Genomic DNA, 20,938 nt, shown 5'->3' on the forward strand with positions numbered 1-20,938 from the left:
CCTCTCACCTCTCTCAAAACACCTATTCATATTTTAAGTCTCACTTCTGGCTCCCCCAAGTAGAGTTAAATTTTTATACTCCTACCTTTCAGTTGATATATACTTATTATAACTTGCCTGCCTACGTGCCTACCTCTTTAGCAGAGGAGCTACTGGAGGCAAAATCTAAACTTTTTTTTTTTTTTTTTTTTTACCTTTGTACCTCCACTCATTTAGGAGTGTGGTCTAGGAGTTTACATTAAGTGAAAAAGCTCACAAGACCCAGAACAGCAAACATGAGCATATAAAATGACATAGTAAATTCCCAATGAAAACTGCCACCTCATAAAATTGCTCAAATTGAACTAATGGGGACACTGAAGATAAAGTCCTTCTCAGTGCTTTTATCCATTCCAACAAGTATGACTCTAAAAGCCTTTCATAGAAACATGAGCAGAACAGTGAAACTGGACTCCCAACTCACAACCCTCACAAAAATTAACTTGAAATGCACCAAAGACTTAAACATGAAACCTGCTACCATAAAGCTCCTAGAAGAAAATGCAGGGAAGAAGCTTATCAGTAATGGTCTTGGCAATGATTTTTTTGGAGAGGACACCCAAAGCACAAAAACAAAAGCAAAAAGCAACAAATGGGTTTGATAACTCAAAAGCTTCTACACAGCAAAAAAAACAACAAAATGAAAAGACAACATACAGAATCAGAGATAATTTTTGCAAACTATATATTGGATGAGGGGTTAATATCCAAAATATATGAAGAACTCTGTCAACATAATAAAAAACAATCTGGCTAAAAAATGAGAAGAACAGACATTTTTCCAAAGAAGACATCAAAATGACCAACAGTCATGTAAAACATGCTCAACATTACTATTCATCAGGGAAATGCCAATCAAAACCACAAAGAGGTATCACCTCACACCTCTTAGAATGGTTATCATCAAGAACACAAAAGACAACAGATGTTAGTAAGAATGTGGTGAAAAGCAAACTTTTATACATTGTTGGTAGAAATGTAAATTGGTCCAACCACTATGAAAAACAATATGGAGATTCCTCAAAAATTAAATTAGATCTACCATACAATCCAGTCATCCCACCATTGGGTATACACCCGAAGGGAATGAAAACAGGATTTCAACCACAAATATGTACTCCCATGTCTATTGCAACATTATTCACAATCTGGAAACAACTAAAATGAATGGATAATAAAGATGTGGTACATATACACAATAAAAATTATTCAGCATGAGAAAGGAGAATATTCTGCTATTTGCAACAACATGAATGGACCTTGGACATATTATGCTAAGCAAGATAATTCAGACAGAGAAAGACTGTGTATCATTTACATGTAGAACCCAAATAAGTTATACCTGTAAGAAGAGAATAAAATAGTGGCCACCAGGGAATGGCAGAGAGGGATAAGATTAATGGTATTTAAGGGCACAAACTTGTAATGAGTAGTATATAAGCCACTGAAATCTGATATACAGCATAATGAACACAGACAATAGTATTATACTGTAATTATGTATTGTAATAAATTCTGTTATGTTAGCAATCATAATATACGTGTATCAAAGTAACATGCTGTACAATTAAACGTACACAATGTTATACATCAACTTTATTCAAATAAAAATAAAAACTTCTCATAAAAATAGCCAAAAGAGGGATTTGGAAAACTGTTTCTTATGAAGTTCCTTCTCCTCTCAGATAGTGGAGTGGCACATCTCTCTAGCTTCAATCATTTCCTAAGAAAGTTCATTCATCTATAAAACTTCCAGGGTGATGGACACAGCTGTCAAAGAAGCAGCAGTAATACATTCAAAGAAATTCTGTTCGTTCTTAGAGATTTTTGAATGACCTAAAATTTACTGAAAAAAAACTCTCCGTACAAAACAACTGAATTTGTTTTTATAATTAACATTTAAGGAAGGAGGAAGTAAATCCATTCCTATTTTCCTATACAGATAAAGCAGAAATACAAACACTCGTTAATATCTTCTGAAAAATTGTAACATGAACTTAAGAGTTCATTTGTTCTTTCCAAAATGTGTAAAACAAAATCCATTTTGAATAGCACTTTCAAACACCGTGAGAAATATACAAAATAAAGTTTCACCTTATTTTGGACATAAAACTAAATTCAACAGCGGTGCAACTTATATGACCATCAGTCATCTGCAAACGCAGCATTCTTGGTGCAGCCTGAGATTCCTCGTTATCCTTTGGTGCAGAAACATTGCGAATTTTTTGAATTTGCAAAACACATGGACCTTCAAGCTGTCAAAACACAAAGGAATAAATATCACTTTCTAGCCATGGCTTTGTTTTTCATTTATTGTGTTTCTCTTTTCCTTTATCATTTATAATAATTTCAGTTAAATAAGGTCAAAAGTGAAACTATATTACATACATCAGAGTTTGGGGGAGACCCTTCAGAAGGGTCGCCTGAATTCACTAATTCTGAATTCATTTTTGGAAAGTAATGAGAAAACTTTAGGAAAACAAAGTTGTGTTTCTGGATTAAAGGTGTTTAGTGTTAATAGGTGTTTTTAGTGTCATGTGCTCTAAATTATTCACATACACCTCCCCCCATCTCCTCCCATGTACATTAAGGGACAATCTGAAATTAAAGCACTTGGTAATTTTTTAAGGGACATCGACTTTACAGCACCAGTTGGAAGGAATGTTTACTGTTTAAAAACATCAAGTTTAAAGTACACCCTCTTCTGGCATTAATGAAGAATACAAAATTCCAAAATTTAAACCATATAAAGTTCAAGAAGTGTAGGCTATACCTGACTTATTTTTGCATTACCTTTTAAAGTATATTTAAATCTAATGCCTGGCCACATTTCAAACACAAAAATAAAATTGATGGACTAACTGCTATTGAAAATTTTATATAATAAAATACTTATGAAATAATTGGGAAATGATGGTAAAATCTGCTTACATGCCTGAAAAATAACTTTACCATAAAGTGTTATTTTCCACATTATAAAATATTATACCTTCAAGCAGTATCATACCTACAAATGGAAAAAAAAAAAGGCTACTTTTTTGTTACATAGTCTTTTAAGTAAAATCTTTCTGTGCACATTAATTTAATTTATATTTTCTGCAAAGAAAATGTGAAATGATTGACATTTACACTTAATTTCTCAAGTAAGCATGTCCCAAGTTAACAAATTTCCGCTTCATATTTACCAGTATTTTGCCTACAGAGGAATAATTTTGATATAAATTTAGTCCTAAAGAAAATAATTAGGGACAAGAGACTAAAATTTCATCCAATTTTCAGTTATAAAAAATTCCAAGTTAAAACAAGTCCAAAACCCTTAACAAGTACAGATAAGCTGCTAATTCAGGATGAACTTTTTCTTCTGCTTTGTTAATGCCATTAAAATAAGGACATTTAAATTAAGCCATGGGCAGATTATTGTTATTATAACGTTCACCATTCTCTTTATTTTACTACTCTCAGTATTTTTTGCTTAGACATTGACATATATGTAGCTTGTGCTGTCCAATATGGTCCACCAACCACATGCAGCTATTAAATTTATATTTAAATTAATGAAAATTAAAAGAAATTTAAAATTAATTCTTGAGTCACATTAGCTACATTTCAAATGTTCTGCACATGGACAACACAGATATAAAGTATCCATATCACTACAAAAAGTTCTGTTGGACGATCAGAGATGATCTAGATTTAGGTGTTCCAAAGTGAGACTTATGCATCCAAGGGAGAGCATATCCATTGAACTGTGAGAGTAAAACATTTGCTTCTATATAATTCTTAGTAAGAAAGAAATGGAACTTTCCTAGTATTTTTTATCCAGCCTGACAAGGGCACCCTGACTCGGTCCATATGACATACAGATCACAATGCATCTTTATGGAACTGGGCAGTTCTACATCCCATGAGGGTTGAGAGAACACCTTTGCTTATTTTGTTTGTTTTCAATGTGTTGTAATAAATTGCCTCTTATTTGTATGCAGTTAAATGGATATATACCTTATATTGTTCGCTTTTAACCTCTAATACAAAACAGACAAGTAGCTTTAAGATTCCACCAAAGAAACAAAAATTGAAGATAATGCCAATGACACAAAAATTGGGTGGGAAAATGACCATTTTGTTGATCTCATACATCCTAGCTGACCATGGGAACAAAAAGCTGGGGAATAATCAGAAGTAACACCTGTCCCCAACTCCTAATATTTCCTAGCAAGCAACAAGCTTACTTACTTGTAAAAAAATTTTTATGTTTGTTTATTTTTGAGAGAGAGAGAGACAGAACATGAGTGGACAGTGAGAGCCGGAGACACAGAATCAGAAGTGAGCCTCAGGCTCTGAACTGTCAGCAAAGAGCCCGACACCCAGCTCAAACGCATGAGCCATGAGATTACGACCTGACCCCAAGTTGGGCGCTTAACCGACTGAGCCACCCAGGCGCCCCAAGTTTACTTATTTAATTCCTCTCTCTCTGCCCCTCCCCCACTCGTGCTCTTTCTCTCTCAAAAATAAACAAACATTAAAAAAAAAAAATTAAAGATCAGATCATCCAGAATTAGGATGGCCTGGAAATCCAGTGATGAGTGTCCTTACAAGATAAGAGTAAATAAACACACAGTATAAATACACAGTATAAATACACACAGAAAGATGCGCGGTGCAAAGGCCACGTGGAGATGGAAGGAAAAGTTGGAGGTTCACATCTATAAGGCAAGGAATGCCAAAGACTGCCCACAGCTACCAGTAGCTAGGAGAGAGGCATGAAACAGATTTTCCCTTGGAGCTTCCAAAGGAACCAAAGTTGCTGACACTCTGATTTTAGACTTCTGGCCAACAGAACAATGAGAGAATACATGTCTGTGTTTCAGGTCACCAGGTTTGTGGTAATTTTTATAGGAACGTTAGAAAACTAATACACCCCTTATGGAATGACTGACTTATCTGACCGGGAAGAAGATACTGTATATACTGGGCTCATCGTCAACTTTCTTTTTCTTGGGATCTAGTTAGGAGTCCGGAGGTGGGAGGTATTTACTCAGCATCTTCACTGGATTGGCACTATCATAAAGGAGTATTTAAGTCCTCCTGGTTTGTGGTTCAGTTAATAGGCCCGTTCGGGTCTTCCAATAAAACCACAACTTTCGAAGTAATTTTTATCAATTATAAAGTTGATATTTTGACCCACATCTCTCACTCTTTACTTCTCGATTGATTCAAAAGCTAAGTGGAAAAGGAGGTACTATTTATCAGACTCCTCTTAGAATCTCCTAAATTATACAGTCTTGTGATAATCACTTCTCAATGTAAATCATCAAGCCTTAATATCAGTGATTACATAATTCAGAAAGATTCTATAAGGAAGCCAGCAGATAAAGATTCTTTTTCATTATTATGTTCACAATATTGTTTACTATACTCCGTAGCAGACAAAATACAGAAGTATGGGATCTAAATAAAACACAAATAGGAGAATAAAATGCTATATATAGTTCTAAGTTTATAAATCCTAACTTTAAACCCTGAAACTGAAATCATCTAAAGGCATCCACAAAACTGAATGAGATTTAGCCTCAGAATCTGTGTCCAACTAGTGTCAAGGGCAACTCTAAAGTGAAAAAAGAAAAAAAAAAAACACATAAATTTTAAATGAAAGTAATAAAAAACAAAGATTAATCTTTGCCCAAGATTCCTTTAATGTCCGGTTTTCTCTTTTGCCTAAGTAATAAGGAACAAGTAAAAGAAATGACTGTGAAAAGTTTAAATAGGTAAGAAGAATTCATCATTGTCTCTCTAGGTAAAGATTTCTAATCATAATAAATGATATCAAGTATCTGCCAGAAATATTATCTGAGGCCCCCAAAAATTCACCCAGGCTTCATTCCTTTCTCTTTCTAAAAAGATGGACACCTCTGTAATCTGAACTCCTAACCAGTCATTTAAACTGATACGGAATACCAGATTTAAATGACTCCATCAGTTTACTGATCATAGTCAATAGCACTCTTGTTTATCAGTCTCTCTAAAGGCCGGATGACATGGAACAAGTTATCTACAGTCTGATCACACCTGGAAAAACTGCTGAAACTGTAATTTTTTTAGGACTCTAGAAACCATTTAAGTTTGGACAGTTTATTTTACTTACTGTGAAATATCTGGTAGCCATTTTTTTTTTTTTCAACGTTTATTTATTTTTGGGACAGAGAGAGACAGAGCATGAACGGGGGAGGGCCAGAGAGAGAGGAAGACACAGAATCAGAAACAGGCTCCAGGCTCTGAGCCATCAGCCCAGAGCCCGACGCGGGGCTCGAACTCCCGGACCGCGAGATCGTGACCTGGCTGAAGTCGGACGCTTAACCGACTGCGCCACCCAGGCGCCCCTGTAGCCATTTCTTTTTATAATCATATCAATTTCCTTGAGAAATAAATTTGCTCCATCAAAACCTAACAACGTTAGCATCACATTATTGCAAAGTGAGTTAAAATTAACAGAATAAAGACAGTTCCATCCTCCAGAGTCCTTTTAAGTACTTAAAATCATAATTCATTTCATTTTTTATCACTACTTCCAAAGTTTCAATAAGATTTTCTAGGGGTCATTTTTTTCCCCTTCACTTTTATCTAGAGAAGTTTTTGGCTAGACTACTCACATCTCTACCTTAGGGTCCAAGCAACTGAGCAAATGATTCCAGAAAACTGCCTTGAAAGAAGAAATAGTGGTTCTGCTTTACCTTCTTTAAAAGCCTGAAGGACAGGCTTTAAATAGCATTTACGATGCTCTCTTTCTTAACCTACTTCTTTGCCTTAAAATCATTAATATCTTAATACCATTTCAACAAAATTTATTTTAATAAACACAAGGGTAGGGCAGGAAAAGAGCACAGGGGATAAAAGTATGCTTTGTCACACTCTGTCCCATTATAAGGATAATATCAGACTCAAGAAACTAGAGTGAAAGACAACTTTTTATAATGTTAGAAATTTTAGAACATTCCTCACACCATCCATTCAGGCATCTATGGTAAGTCTCAATTTGGAGGGCATTTTCCTCCAGAGAATATCTATGTTTGCTTCTGGTAGTAATGGCATTGCAGCTGAGAGAGCCTCAACTCCAGGCTAGTGAAAACGTAGCAAAATTAACCTTAGCCAAAACCTCAACGCACTGTAAATTAGTAGTACCCCCACTAGCTCCACATGTCCCTTCTAGAAGAAAGCACTGCTGATTCAGGTGCCCAGGATTCCCATATAAAAAGATCAAGAAACATGAAGTCACAAGAAAATATCAAGAGACTCACAAAGAAACAAGCCACAAAGCATGAGAATCATAAAAAAATAATAATAATAAAGAAACAAATTTTAAAGTTTCTAAGGCCTGGAGAATTTGGAATTAATAAAAAACAGACTATAAAATAATAAGCCTGTCTAGAAAATTTATACAGAGTTGTGAACCTAACAACTAGGGAATAAATATTCTTCTCAAGCAAACATACAATATTCACAAATATATATCAAGCTATAATATAAGCCTCTAGGAAATTTCAAATATAGCTCTCAGTTCAAGTTCTCTGATCAAAATATAACTAAATGAGAAATCAGTAACAAAAAGAAAGACAAGGACTCCTGGATGGCTCCATTGATTAAGCATCTAACTCTTGTTTTTGGCTCAGGTCATGATTTCAGGGTTTGTATGATTCAGCCCTGCATTAGGCTCCACGTTGACAGTGTGGAGTCTGCTTAGGATTCTCTCTCTCTCCTCTCTCTGCCCCTCCTCCCATCCCCCTCTCAAAATAAATAAATAAACTTTAAAAAAAAAGACAAATGATAATATTTTATGATTAAAACAAAGAATATATCTTAATATAAACTGAAAAATGTTTAGAACTGAATGATTATGAAAATAACACGTATAAAACCTCTGGGATGTAGCTAAGGCAGTGAGGGGAGAAAAAATTAATAGCTTACATTAGAAAAGAGAAAAGAAAGTGAGCTAAACTAATAAGCTATGAAAAAGAACAAAAGAATGAGCTATACCAAGGTAGAAGAAGATAATAAAGAGAAACTAATGAAATAGCAAACAAAAATACAAGGTTAGCAAAAACTAATGAAACTACTACTTAGCAAGACTGATCAAGAAGCAGAGAGTAAAGATTCAAATCAATGATTTAAAAAAAATATATAAACATCAATATACTTTCATTAGCAGTGAAAAAATAAAACTATGCATAGCAGTCTAAATGTGCATCAATTTGTGAATGAAAAGAAAAAAAGTGGTCTATCCATACAATGGAATACTATTCAGCAATAAACAGGAACAAACTACTGACACATTAACCTCAAAAACATATTAAGTGAAAGAAGCCAGATACAAGAGAATACGAGTGGTGTGATTCCACTCATGTGAAATGTCAACAAAAGGCAAATTTATAAAGAAAACAAAAAAATAGAGAGAGAGATAGTATTAAGAACATTAAGTACAAGGTAGCAGAATTTAAAGTCAGTGTACAATTATCAAAGAGAAAAAAACTAATCTTTAAAAAAAACCACTTTATAGCAATAAAAATAAAATACTCCAGGAATAAAGCTTACAAATGATACAAGACCTGTATACTTTTAATAAATTATAAAACTATGGAAAAGCTAAGTAAGTGAAGAGATACATCTAGGAATGTGCTAGAGGCAGCTTGTCCCAGTTTACAAGAGCCTTTGATGCACATTTCTTCCCAATTCCGGCATCAATGGTTTCATGGTGTAGCTTATAACCAGCCATGATAGTAATATGTTTGCTACAAAAAGTAGCAAATGCTACAGATCAGGGCTTTTTTCTTCTCTTGACAGAGGCAACTTATAAACCCTTCACTGGTAATATAATACCATAAAGATGTCAACTGTCTTTAAAAGCTCATCTGCAAGGGCAATTCAATTTCAATCAAAACCCCAACATACTTAAAGAAACTTGGTCATTTGATTCTCAAGTTTATACGGGGGTGGGCGTGGGTAGGGAAAGAATAGCCTAAGGGAGAATAACATATTTTAAAATCACAAGATTAGAAAAAAATTGATAATTTCAAGAGTCACAAATGATGCAGATTAATGGTATCTCCCATACACTACTGAAGTTAAGATAAATCTGGCACAACCATTCTGAAAAATTATTTGGCATAATCTTATAAAGTCAAACATTTGCTTAGCTCTAGCACATAATAATTCAATCCCTGGTTATGTTCCCCAAAGAAACTCACATACATGCATCAGGAAAAATATATAAATTTATTCCTAGAAGTAGTTCATCTATTATCAAAAGAAGAAGAAAAGCACCTAAATATCCATCAATAGAAGAATGAATAAGTAAACTGAGGTATATTTACACAGTTTATGTTACACAGAAGAGAAAACAAATGAATAATAGCCATGTGCAACACGGACACCTATTAGAAATACAACACTGAATGATGAAAGCAGACAATATCTTATCATTTTATAAAGCCTAAAAACAAAACCACATATTGTTTAGGAATATTTTTAAAAGTCAAGTAAAACTGAACTCCATTTCTTGGTGTGGGAGGGAAGAAGCGCCAGGGCACATAAAGTAGGCAGGGTGGCACTTTAATGTTCAAAACTCCTTGATAAATAAAGTATTTCCTTGTGTTTTTACAATAGTTTACCTCCAGATCTATAAAGTATGTTAGGATCACTGTGTATCTTAAATGAGAAAACTGAGAGCAGAGGGTAATGTACTCTGCCAGAGGTCACTCAGCTAATAAGAGGCAGAATTAGAATTCAAATGTGGATCTGTCTTACACCAAAGTCTGTCATCTTTCTATTACATGTTCCAAAACTACAACATTTGTTACATAGAGAAGCATATATAGGTATAAAGGGCAAAGGAAATGTTAATGCTTAAAAATGAATTCTGCTCAAAAGGGGTCAAGAAAATTAGGAGATACGTGGCATCTGAGTGAGGATTTGAAGAATAAACAGCAGTTTGGCTGGCCAGTGAGGGGAAGACATTGTGTTTACATGGCAATATGAAGGTGCTGTACCAACAAAAGACAGATTTTAAGAAAGTTCCAGTTACTGCATCTCTGCAGTAAAAAATCTTTTCTGTTTTCAGTGTTCTTCTGAAGACTACATAGATATTGGATGTAAATTACTTAACATAGTATCTGGGACAGAATAGATTTTCAGTAAAGAGGAGAAGGTGGAGAAAAAGAAGAGTTTGCTGAAAATCAGGGTTCTCCTAGACAGCACAGGAGCTTGCATCAAAAAAAAACAAAAAACAAAAAACAAAAAACAAGAGGAAAACAAGTCAAAAGCACTGGGGATGATGAAAAATAGCTTTGCGAAGGTAGTCCCTCATCCTTATCTCAAAATTTTCAAGTGATATTCACATACAGCAAGAGTGTAAATGTAAGAAATAATAATGATAATGAGCAAAAAAAAAAAAACCCTTTCTGAATCATAAATATGGTGATATTTACTAGAAGATCTAAAAGTTTCTACCTCTTAGAAATTTTAAAAACAGGATATTATAAAAGCCTGTTAAGTGAGAAATAGACATAATCTTGAATAGGTTTTCCCAAATTTGAGATCCCCTGCAAAAAGCATCAATTTATACATCAAAGTACAGCACAGAACATGATTTCTCTTACATTCAGAGCAATTACAGCAAATGAAACATGAGGAAAACATTGCAGGACTCCCAGTCCAAAGTAACCCTTCTACTAGTGTATCATTTCCCTATTTCCACACGTCTATCCTTCACCTGGTTAGCTTTTTGTTCTCTGGGAGAATTAGGAAAAAAAAAAAAGTAAAGTGAACAGAGTACGTGGCTAATATATATTGTTTTATGCAGTCGTTTTTAAACTCCACAGTTCTATTAATAATTGCCAATGAGCACTTGTATTTATTTATTTTATTTATTTACTATGCTTTATTGCATAGTAAAATCAATGTTTCAGAGTAATCCACTGTTCTGAAAAATAAATGTGTATGCTTAATTTTAATAACTCATTAGAAGGAACACTGACAAACTGTATTATTAGCACAGAATAAATTAACATACATAAAACATGATACAATTTTATTTAAATTAAAACTTAAAAACTTTTTTCAATTATTTTTCTTTTTAAAAACATCTAATTTTCTAGGCTACTGGTAAGAGGGCATTCACTTTGAATTTTAAGGCAGTGAAGCCATCTTGTGGTTGATGTTGGTATTGCTGAAGCTTTGAGACAGTCCATCCATTTGTAAAATCAGGTCTTTACCCACAGTTTCATGTTTAAAAAGGCATGTACAACCAGTCGTTTCCAAAACTTAGAAGCAAAAAATAAACGCAGACCTGAAAGCCTTTCCCTTTTAGGGTTCTACAAAAATGCATAATGTCATCACATAGCTGGACTGGTAACAAAGCATTTTTATATTAACCTATATTTTATAATTCTATTTATATACTTTGGTTCAGAGGCGTAAACTATGAAAATGACTACTGTAAAACATTAAGCTTAAAAAATATTAAAAATACGAAACAGGGGCGCCTGGGTGGCTCAGTTGGTTAAGCGGCCAACTTCGGCTCAGGTCATGATCTCGCTGTCAGTGAGTTCAAGCCCCGCATCGGGCACTGTGCTGACAGCTCAGAGCCTGGAGCCTGTTTCAGATTCTGTGTCTCCCTCTCTCTGACCCTCCCCTGTTCATGCTCTGTCTCTCTCTGTCTCAAAAATAAATAAACATTAAAAAAATTAAAAAAAAAATACGAAACAGTTTTGTAGAAAGAATGGTTTAACTTTTTTTTTTTTTTTTTTTTTACTCTGTTCCATGATTTTTAGACTATAAGCCTAGGTTCAAGACTTTATATCTGAGAAATGCAAAGCCTACCGTGAACCACTCAGTAAAGAAGTTGCAAAAGGTGGTTTCCCCACCACAGTTCCCTCCACTCTCACAATCTTTATGGCCTAAAGCTCAAACATAAACTGTTTATGGGAAGTTAAGCATATGCTTATAACTATGCAAATAGATGATCTATTTGGATGATCACTGGACAACCCAGCTCTTGTATTCATTCATTCCTTTTTTAATATAAAAGATAACTAAAAAATAGTATTATAACAAAATCCAACATGTCCAAAAAACAGATTATTTATTCAAATACTGTTTACTAAATATTGCCTACATCTTATGTACAGATTAAGACAATTTACAAATACTCTGCTTACTAACTATTGCTTATCTTATGCACAGATTAAAATAATTTATTTTGAATCTTTTTAAAATTTATTTTAAACATGAACTATGACAAACATAATTTAGTGACTGGAGCCATATCTTTATAAGGATTCAGTCATCATTAACATGGTAAAATGCTGGTTAATAAAGCATTTCAATAAAGGCGCAAATAAAGTAGCTTATACTGAGTTAGTACTATCTTAGAAAAAAGCACAAATAATTCATGTCAAAAAAATATTCTTTAAACATTTACTTAGCCTAAAAATAGTTATATATTTATACAACATATGGAGTTTTGAACAAAAGGCAAATAAAATGAGCAATTTCTATTAAAATTATTTTTCAAGACACCTTCACATATTAATACAGGTACTATGAAGAGAGTTATTTTTAGTGCTAAAAATAGGTAATTAAAGGAAAAAATATAACCAAAGGACAGAAAGGGATATCCAACACAATTCCTGTTTCATGTGTAAAGGGTTTATTTTAAATCTTCTCATTTTATGCATAACCTAAAGTTACATTAGTATTAAGAATATTTTAAAAGATAAAATTTGGTACAGAAAATTCTACATTTAAAGATTTTAAGGTGTTTTTCATTCTTGTTAGCTGCATTCAAAAGAAATCCTAAAGAGATCACTGGGCAAAAACTCTTTGAAGCAAGGATGCTCTGTCTGAGAAGGTGGAAGAAGCAGACACAGGCCTCGTCAGCAACATCCCCACAAGCTTACAGCAGAGATGGGCTCTCAGAATCCCTGAAGACACATCAAGAACATGGAAAACAATAACCTAGAAAGCTTTGAAATTTTCTTAAATAAACTAATGTAAGGTATGCACAGACTGCTTTCATGTTAGTTACTTTTCTGGTAAAGAACTGTTACACTCATCAGACCTACCTAAGATTGCTGCCTAATCTGGGGTTCTATAATCCAGAAGCTTGCTAAATATGCTTCCCAGACCAGCAGAATCGATATCCTATGGAAACTTGTCCAAAATACAAATTCTCATTGAACTATCCCAGTTCAACGGAATCAGAAAGTGTGGGGGGAGAGGGAAGGAGAGGGGTTGGCAATCTATCTTTTATGCAGGCCTCACCGTGATTCTGGTGTACATTGAAGTCTGAGAACTACTACTACAACCAAAAAGAAGAGATGTACAGAAGCCAGAGAGAACTCTGAGAACAATGAAGTTCAATGAAAAGTTTGCGACAGAATAACAGAGGAATCAAGATAAACTAGCTTTAGCAAAAATAAACCTGTGGCAATGACATTTACAAGTCCTCTATATGAAGAATTACTCCCAAGAGAAGGTAAGCAGATGTTCTCCACTTCCAAGGGAAGATAAAGAAGACATGAACTTTAAGTTGTAGCATAAGAACTTTAGATCAAAATATAATTAAAGTCTGCTGACACAGAGTGTTGTTAAACATTAAAATGAATCGCTGAGGAGTTTATAGACTTCTTCTCTGAGTATTTGTGTCAAAAACTAGATAAGATTATGAGGAAACTGAGTGGCTCAGTTGGCTGCGCATCCGACTTCGACTCAGGTCACGATCTCACGGTTCGTGCGTTCAAGCCCCATGTCAGGCTCTGAGTGGTCAGTGCAGCTTTGGATTCAGTGACTCCTGCTCTCTGTCTCTGTCCCTCCCCCACCTGCTCACTCTCTGTCTCTCTCAAAAATAAACAAACATTAAGAAAAAAATTTAGAAAAACTAGGTAAGATTAGAAACTCTTATGGTTCTTTCCACCTAAACGATGACCATTATTTACATAAATGGATTAATCTTTACAAAATGTGAGAAACATGAGAGAAGTTGTTACATCATAGATCTTTTACAATTATCTAAAATTTAAGACATCTGATAACTATATTAAATATCTAAATGTTAAAATTATAAGACTATTTATTCAAAGTCTAAACATAAACACTGAAAGTATTTATTTAAATTATAGATAATGATGTTCTTTAAAAGTTCAAAAAGTGACCAACAGCACATAAAATTCTTGGCTGACACAATTTACATGTATTTTCAAATAAAAAGAAGAAATTGAATATAAATAAATAAGAAGTAAAAGACTGAGTAGCTGGTACCTAAAAACTGTATCCCGGATTTTAAAAAGATCACTGAAAAAATTCATAACATGAATATATATATATATGTATATATATATATATTCTAAGATATCTAATTATATAATATATAACTTATATTATATTATATTATATTATATTATATATATATTATGCATTTATATATATATATGTGTGTGTGTGTGTGTGTGGTGCAAAATGACAGCAATAACCAAATGCATAGCTTTGACAAACTGCTTCTGATATCCTCTCGCAATCTTATAATTTTATATAAATAAATTCATTAAATAAATATGGAAATAGGTAACTAAAATTAAAAGGTACAAAAGGATCCTTGTCCTGAACTCCAGCAATATCTGGTAAGTCTCACATGTAAGTGTGCCATAATTATAATTCCTGAAACAGAAGTTTTGCTTTAAATGTTGAAAAAGTCACCAAAAGTTTAAAAGTTCAAGTCAATTGATTTCCATTTGTATAGAAAGTTACTATGAGGATGACTCTATAATCTATTCACTTCTAAAATATTTTGCAGTTGCAGTCTTTACTGACAAAAAATAATTGCAATAATTTAGTAAATGTTCATATTTATTGTAGTTAGCATAACTTAGGAAGTTAACATTTTTATTTACCTTTTCTACCTTTCCACCATTGATGTCACTGGGGAGGAATTTCTTGCCAATTGTTCTTAAGTCTGTCTAAAATAAAAATATTATTATTAAAATATAATTGTAGAGAAAAGTAAATCTAAATCTAATCTTACTCATAAACAAAGATGAAGTTACTTAAGGTTTATAGAATGAAATTTAAGTATCTTTTAGATGATTATGAGATCTAGACATATAATCAATCTTTTCAAATAACATAGTCCCATACATATGTTGTTTAAAGTACACTGGTAAGTTGACTAGTAATGTTTAAGGACTTAATTCTGGTCATATTCCTTTTGATAACTTTTTAACTTACTAAATTTTCTCTATTAAAACCTAACACTTGCTTTTATGTAAACTGTAGTCTTACTAAAAAACTTAATGCCCAAGCCCAAACCAAATGACTACTTTTAAATACACAAACAGAATATATTCTTGATAACTGAACCCTATGTGACCTTGCTATGCAGAGCCACGAAAACACATTATTCTACAAGCTGTGATACCCAAAACAAAGCTACATAACATACAAATATCCTAGGGAACAACACAACTGCAACAGCAAGAACAGTAAGATATTACTGTAGTAAAAGTATATTTCATTTGCTTAAATAAATTATAGAAATCTAAATTAGTGAAGAGATGACTAACTCTATGAAAGTGCAGAAGTACATATTTCTCAGCAAACCAAAGCAAAACATCGAAAGGAAAACATAAGGACTGACATAAACAAAGTTATAGCATTTCTGATATAAAAACAAAACTTCAACTGTACAATTTACATAAAAAGCAGAACCACAAAGGATACTGTCCTCTTTAGGAAGTGCAAACTAAAGGAACGGTAAGAAGTTTGCTCAGAGGAAAACTGTCAATACTCATGAAGGAGGCCTAATTATTTAAGCTAAGAAATTATCTTGGTGACTGGGAGTGTGAGGTTAGATTGCTAACCAAATTTATATTGTTTTGCTATTCCTTAAAATATAATAACAGTAGCTCGTCATCTCCTTAAGAGCAAAATAAAAGAAAACAGTGCATTTAACCACATAAATTGTTCAAAAATTCATGTTAGACTCAAGGGGAAAACACTAGATGATTAAAATTACTGTAATAGAAAATGAATACATAGAAGTAGGATAGTCTCCTTTGACCACCTACAATAATAGAACATCCTCTTATTTGAAATATCAGTATGTGATCAGCTTAAGAAACGAGCATAAAATTACACAATCGCCCAGTCTTTTACCACCATAATTCATATTTTATTTCTCAATGTAATGCAAGGGTTACTCCCAAGCTACAAACTCACCAAATGGAACTGCCAGGCAAACTAAGCCCCAAATCAAAACACTTGTGAAACAATGCATCATCAGCTTTATCATGTTTGTAGCCTCTAACCAATAATGGAGTGAAAAAATTATAAAGCATATCTCGAGTTGCAAGCTTTTTCATCTTGAAAATACTGAGTAACAGATGGGCAAAAACTATTTATATTAGCCTTCCCTATGTTAGGATTGTTTTGAAGATTAAATGTCAATATACGCAAAGCACTTAGTCAATAAACTGCAAAGAGTAAGCACTTAATGAATATTAGCTATCATATTAATTTTAGTGAATATAAGACATGTACATTTTGCTATCATCTGAATATGAATAATCATCAAGCCAGTAATACAACTAACAGTTCATAAAAATATAGGCATTATTTTGAAGTCATTCAAAGGCTAAAATATTTAAATATGTATAAGAAACAGAATATATACAAATTTTATGATACATCATGGTCCCTCATTTCTGGCTTTTAGCAGTAATTACGAAATGTAACATAAACTAAAATGAGAAGTAGAAATAAGCATGACACTAAAATCCTAAACTTTGATTCATTACAAACTGTAATTAACTAATAGGACTGTGGACACTGTCACAAATTCTCTAAATTCAGGTAATTTACTTTTTTATGAAATGGAAAAAATATCATGAATCCTACCTCACAAAGTTGTTATCAGGCTAAAAGGAGACAATATAGTCAAAGTTTGCCTAACTTTTAAAGTGCTGTACCCACATAATGAATATTATTTCATTATTCTTTTAGCAAAATGAAAATGACCTACCAAATCTTTAAGCATCCTAAAATCAAAGTCAATTTATAAATACTGCAAAGGCAATTTTCTGATTCAGATGCCATTATATCAGGATAAGTAGGACAAGTGGGTCCAAAAATTCATTGATATTGTACATAAAAATTTATGCAGGAGAAATATTTAGCCTATAAATAGACATGCATGTGTGCACACATACAAAAGATTCTTGACTATTTATTGAGTGAGTTCAATGGAATATCTATCTGGCAAATCATTTTATATTGTACAGAATCTTAAAAGAAATTTTTAAAAATCTATTTTTAAGTTTTTACCAATACATAGTATTCAGTAATTTAAGACTGAGCTATCACTTAATTTACTTCTGAATAATTCAGGTTTTTGATCCCCAAACTGCATGTTGGATTTCAATGTCATTTCTTAATATTCCTACTCCCCATTCGGTAGAGTAAAAACTTAAGCGTCTTCCTTTTCAACATAAAAATCTATACAGAAATGAGTTATGTAGCTGCTCTTTTTAAATTTTTTTTTTCAACGTTTATTTATTTTTGGGACAGAGAGAGACAGAGCATGAACGGGGGAGGGGCAGAGAGAGAGGGAGACACAGAATCGGAAACAGGCTCCAGGCTCTGAGCCATCAGCCCAGAGCCCGACGCGGGGCTCGAACTCACGGGCCGCGAGATCGTGACCTGGCTGAAGTCGGACGCTTAACCGACTGCGCCACCCAGGCGCCCCTGTAGCTGCTCTTTTTAGAAGGGCCTGCTTTCACAAGGTTGGCCCTAGGCTGACATCTGGGAACTATGTACTTGAACCATCTCCTAACCGAAAATGTGGTCCACTGCCTAGACTATATATTTGTATAAACAATGTGATTTATGGTGAATAGCTGCTTTTTGGAAGGAGGAGTCTAGAATTGTTTCATTTAGGCACAGAGTACTTTCGTAAGCAGTCCAATCAATGCCTTGGGTGCTGGTCTCCAGTGGACTTCCCTGAGCAGAAACACTGTCCAGTTGTCCTTGCTTTGCAAAAGTTAACATTATGCCACTTTGCTGTCACAAAAGACCTACGTGAGTTTTCACTAACTGAAAGAAATTTGAAGATTTTCATTTTACAGAAAAAGGAGAAAAACAAAAATAGGGTTCAGTGTTTGTTTTATAGTAAGCCTTCAGAGAAACAGAACACACCACAAACAGTGAGAGGGCCACAGCTAAGCTCCTTCCCCAGGAACCACACTCAGCATCTCAGCGTCAAGCCACAGTAGGTTTGAACTGTGTTGTATGCATCTGTGTTTTATCTTGATTTATTTTGTGCATCCTTTAGCAAGATATGCCCTATGGTGTCAGAAAAGCCTAAGAGAGGTTACTTTTTAGGTCTGGGAACGCTCTAAAATCTTTCCACATAAATTAATGGTAATTGCTTCTTCACTTTACACCATTTTGGCTTATAAAATTTTCATAGGAATGCTCTACTTTTGGATAGCAGGGAAAACCTGCACATATATTACTGCATTTTCACTGCTGGACAAAGGAACAAGCTCAGTGTGTCCCCACACAGGAGGAGGGGGACATAAGAAAGCTGATGCATGGATTATTCTCCCAATATGTAATAAGTTATATGTAATAAGAATCAATAATACAAGCCTTTTTCAGCTACTGATCACTCAAAAGATGAAAGAATTCAATAGAAATGCCTGATTTTATTTAAAGATGATAAGTAAGGTTCAAAGTAGATTATCTGTCTGGTGTAGACCTCATCCTAATTAAAAGTATTTTTTTTTCCTATTATGTGGCATGATAGCTTAGGCTGGAATTTTCAACCATATATTTCAGAGAAAATTATAAAAAAATTAATTCATAAAATAATGGTTATCATTACCTCTTATGTGCATAGGACAAATACTTCATCTTGATTTATTTTAAAGTTTTACAACTGAACCTGGGTGACTCAGTCGGTTAAATGTCGGACTCTTGATCTCTTGAGGTCATGACCTCAGAGCTCATGAGATTGAGCCCCATGTGGGAGCCTCCTTGGGATTCTCTCTCTCCCACTCTCTCTGCCCCTCTCCCACTCATGCTCACGTGTCTGTGGGCTCACTCTCTCTCAAAATATATAAATAAGCTTTTAAAAAATAATAAAGCTTCACACCCAATTACAGATAGCTCATTGCTATTTATCTAAATATATAAGAAAAATAAGAAAAGCAGAGATTGTCACGAAATCTCTTCCTCATCATCTTTAGAAATTTTTTTCAATGAATAGAGGTCTTTCACTATTTTTTGAAAGTAGAATTCACTTATTAGGGTACAGGTCAAAAAAAAAGTGTATAGGGAATATTTCCCTTTGGAGTCATAGATAACATGCATAACTTCTAAAGCTTACTTTAAAAAATTTTATAGTCTATTATTAAAAACCTACATTCTCAGCTTAGAACAAAAAATGATCTTGTTAGTTTTATTGAATAAAATTTAAAGAAGCTGAAAAAAAAATGACAGAATTGAAACATAAATTTTATCTGTGTAAGTCCATTTAATTATATATAAATTTAAGTAATTTGAAAAGAAAAAGTTATACACAGTTATACATTTATTTTATCTTAAATGTTCTTATCAGTTGCTACCATTTCTGCTTCATGTTATACCTCTTTTGCAGTGATATGATGGATTCATCAGGCAGTAATTCTCTTATAAATTTAGTTGACTATGTATCATAATGTATAATTTTAACTGAATAGATTAAAGTATAATTTAATAGGTTGTTATTATAAAAGCAATATGAAAAAACTCTCACTGGGGTAACTACAAAACTGAAAAAAGAATATTCATTTAACTTACATCTAAATTTCAAATAATTTTTATAACTTCAAAAAAAATTCAAAAGCCAATCCCAATCATGAAAAAGATAGGGCTATTACAGACAGGTGGAGGGAGAGAGATTGGAAAGAAATAAATACGCAACATTAACAGTAATTATAAATAGCCCTAATTTTCTTATTTTACTTTTGTATTCTAAAGTGTTCTACAATATATATTACTTTTGTTAACAGGAAAAGTTATTTTGAAACAATAAATACAGCTGTCAAAAAGCTATAACCTACCTACAGTTCCTATGTTAACTGGTAATTTGTTTTAATAAATATGATCAGTTTTTTCTGCTAATATGTATCTACTGTAAATGTTATGAAATTTTATAACTGATCAATGGGAGGAAATGAGAGTTTTAATTGCATTTTGTTCTTTTCACTGGATTCTGTATAATAGATGTTACAAGAAACATATATTTCTAAAAATTGGGCTGATACGAGATTACCAAATTCAACAAACATCACTGCAACTTAAAATGTACAATAAAAATAAAAGATGTCCTCCATATTACTTATCTTAATATCCAATTTATTCTATAAGAGGTTTCTCATGAAGATAGCTTCCAGATTTAAAATGTTTATATAAGATAATAAACAAAACCTACATTGAGAGCAATCAGGATGATGTCATTTATATTGACTTTGTCAGGAGAACTTGTACAAGCTTCAATGCCTTCATCTGAAAGATACCTGTTAAAATAAAATAAATGGCTTAATATTTTCTAAAAAAAAATTAACCAAGATTATTTTCTTAAGTCAACATGCAGTTTTGTTCTGTACTATAAAATGCTTCTACTACAAATACTAGGGAAATGGCCTTAGATATTCCCTATTTACAATCTCTGATAGAACAAGAATGGGCAATGCATGTTTTCTATCTTTTGTATCATTAAAAGGATGTTGCATTAAAAATTATCCAAATGCTTTCTGAGAAATTTAAATATCAAAATACTTTTTGGGGTGCCTGGGTGGCTTAGTCAGTTAAGCAT

At 33.2% G+C, this 20,938-nt stretch overlaps 1 protein-coding gene across 7 annotated transcripts in view; it reads right to left on the reverse strand.

Annotated features, from left to right (window-relative positions):
• Nucleotides 1–20,639, reverse strand: part of TDRD3 (tudor domain containing 3) — a 103,388-nt gene extending 82,749 nt beyond the window's left edge. For 5 of the 7 annotated variants that reach the window (XM_040487406.1, XM_040487407.1, XM_040487403.1 and 2 more), the window contains exons 1-3: nt 20,555–20,639; nt 14,976–15,037; nt 2,134–2,294 (exon numbers count right to left, since the gene is read on the reverse strand). In XM_040487406.1, coding sequence (XP_040343340.1) covers nt 2,134–2,207 — 74 coding nt within the window. In that variant the 5' untranslated portion in view covers nt 2,208–2,294; nt 14,976–15,037; nt 20,555–20,639. Of the gene's footprint in view, nt 1–2,133; nt 2,295–14,975; nt 15,042–20,554 lie in introns of all 7 variants that reach the window. The other 2 variants (XM_040487409.1, XM_040487408.1) reach the window with 1 other exon arrangement.
• Between the last annotated feature and the right edge of the window lie 299 nt (nt 20,640–20,938).

The sequence above is a fragment of the Herpailurus yagouaroundi genome, unplaced genomic scaffold, assembly GCF_014898765.1.
Source record: "Herpailurus yagouaroundi ecotype Mexico unplaced genomic scaffold, PumYag 164, whole genome shotgun sequence".
In the NCBI taxonomy this organism is placed as follows: domain Eukaryota; kingdom Metazoa; phylum Chordata; class Mammalia; order Carnivora; family Felidae; genus Herpailurus; species Herpailurus yagouaroundi.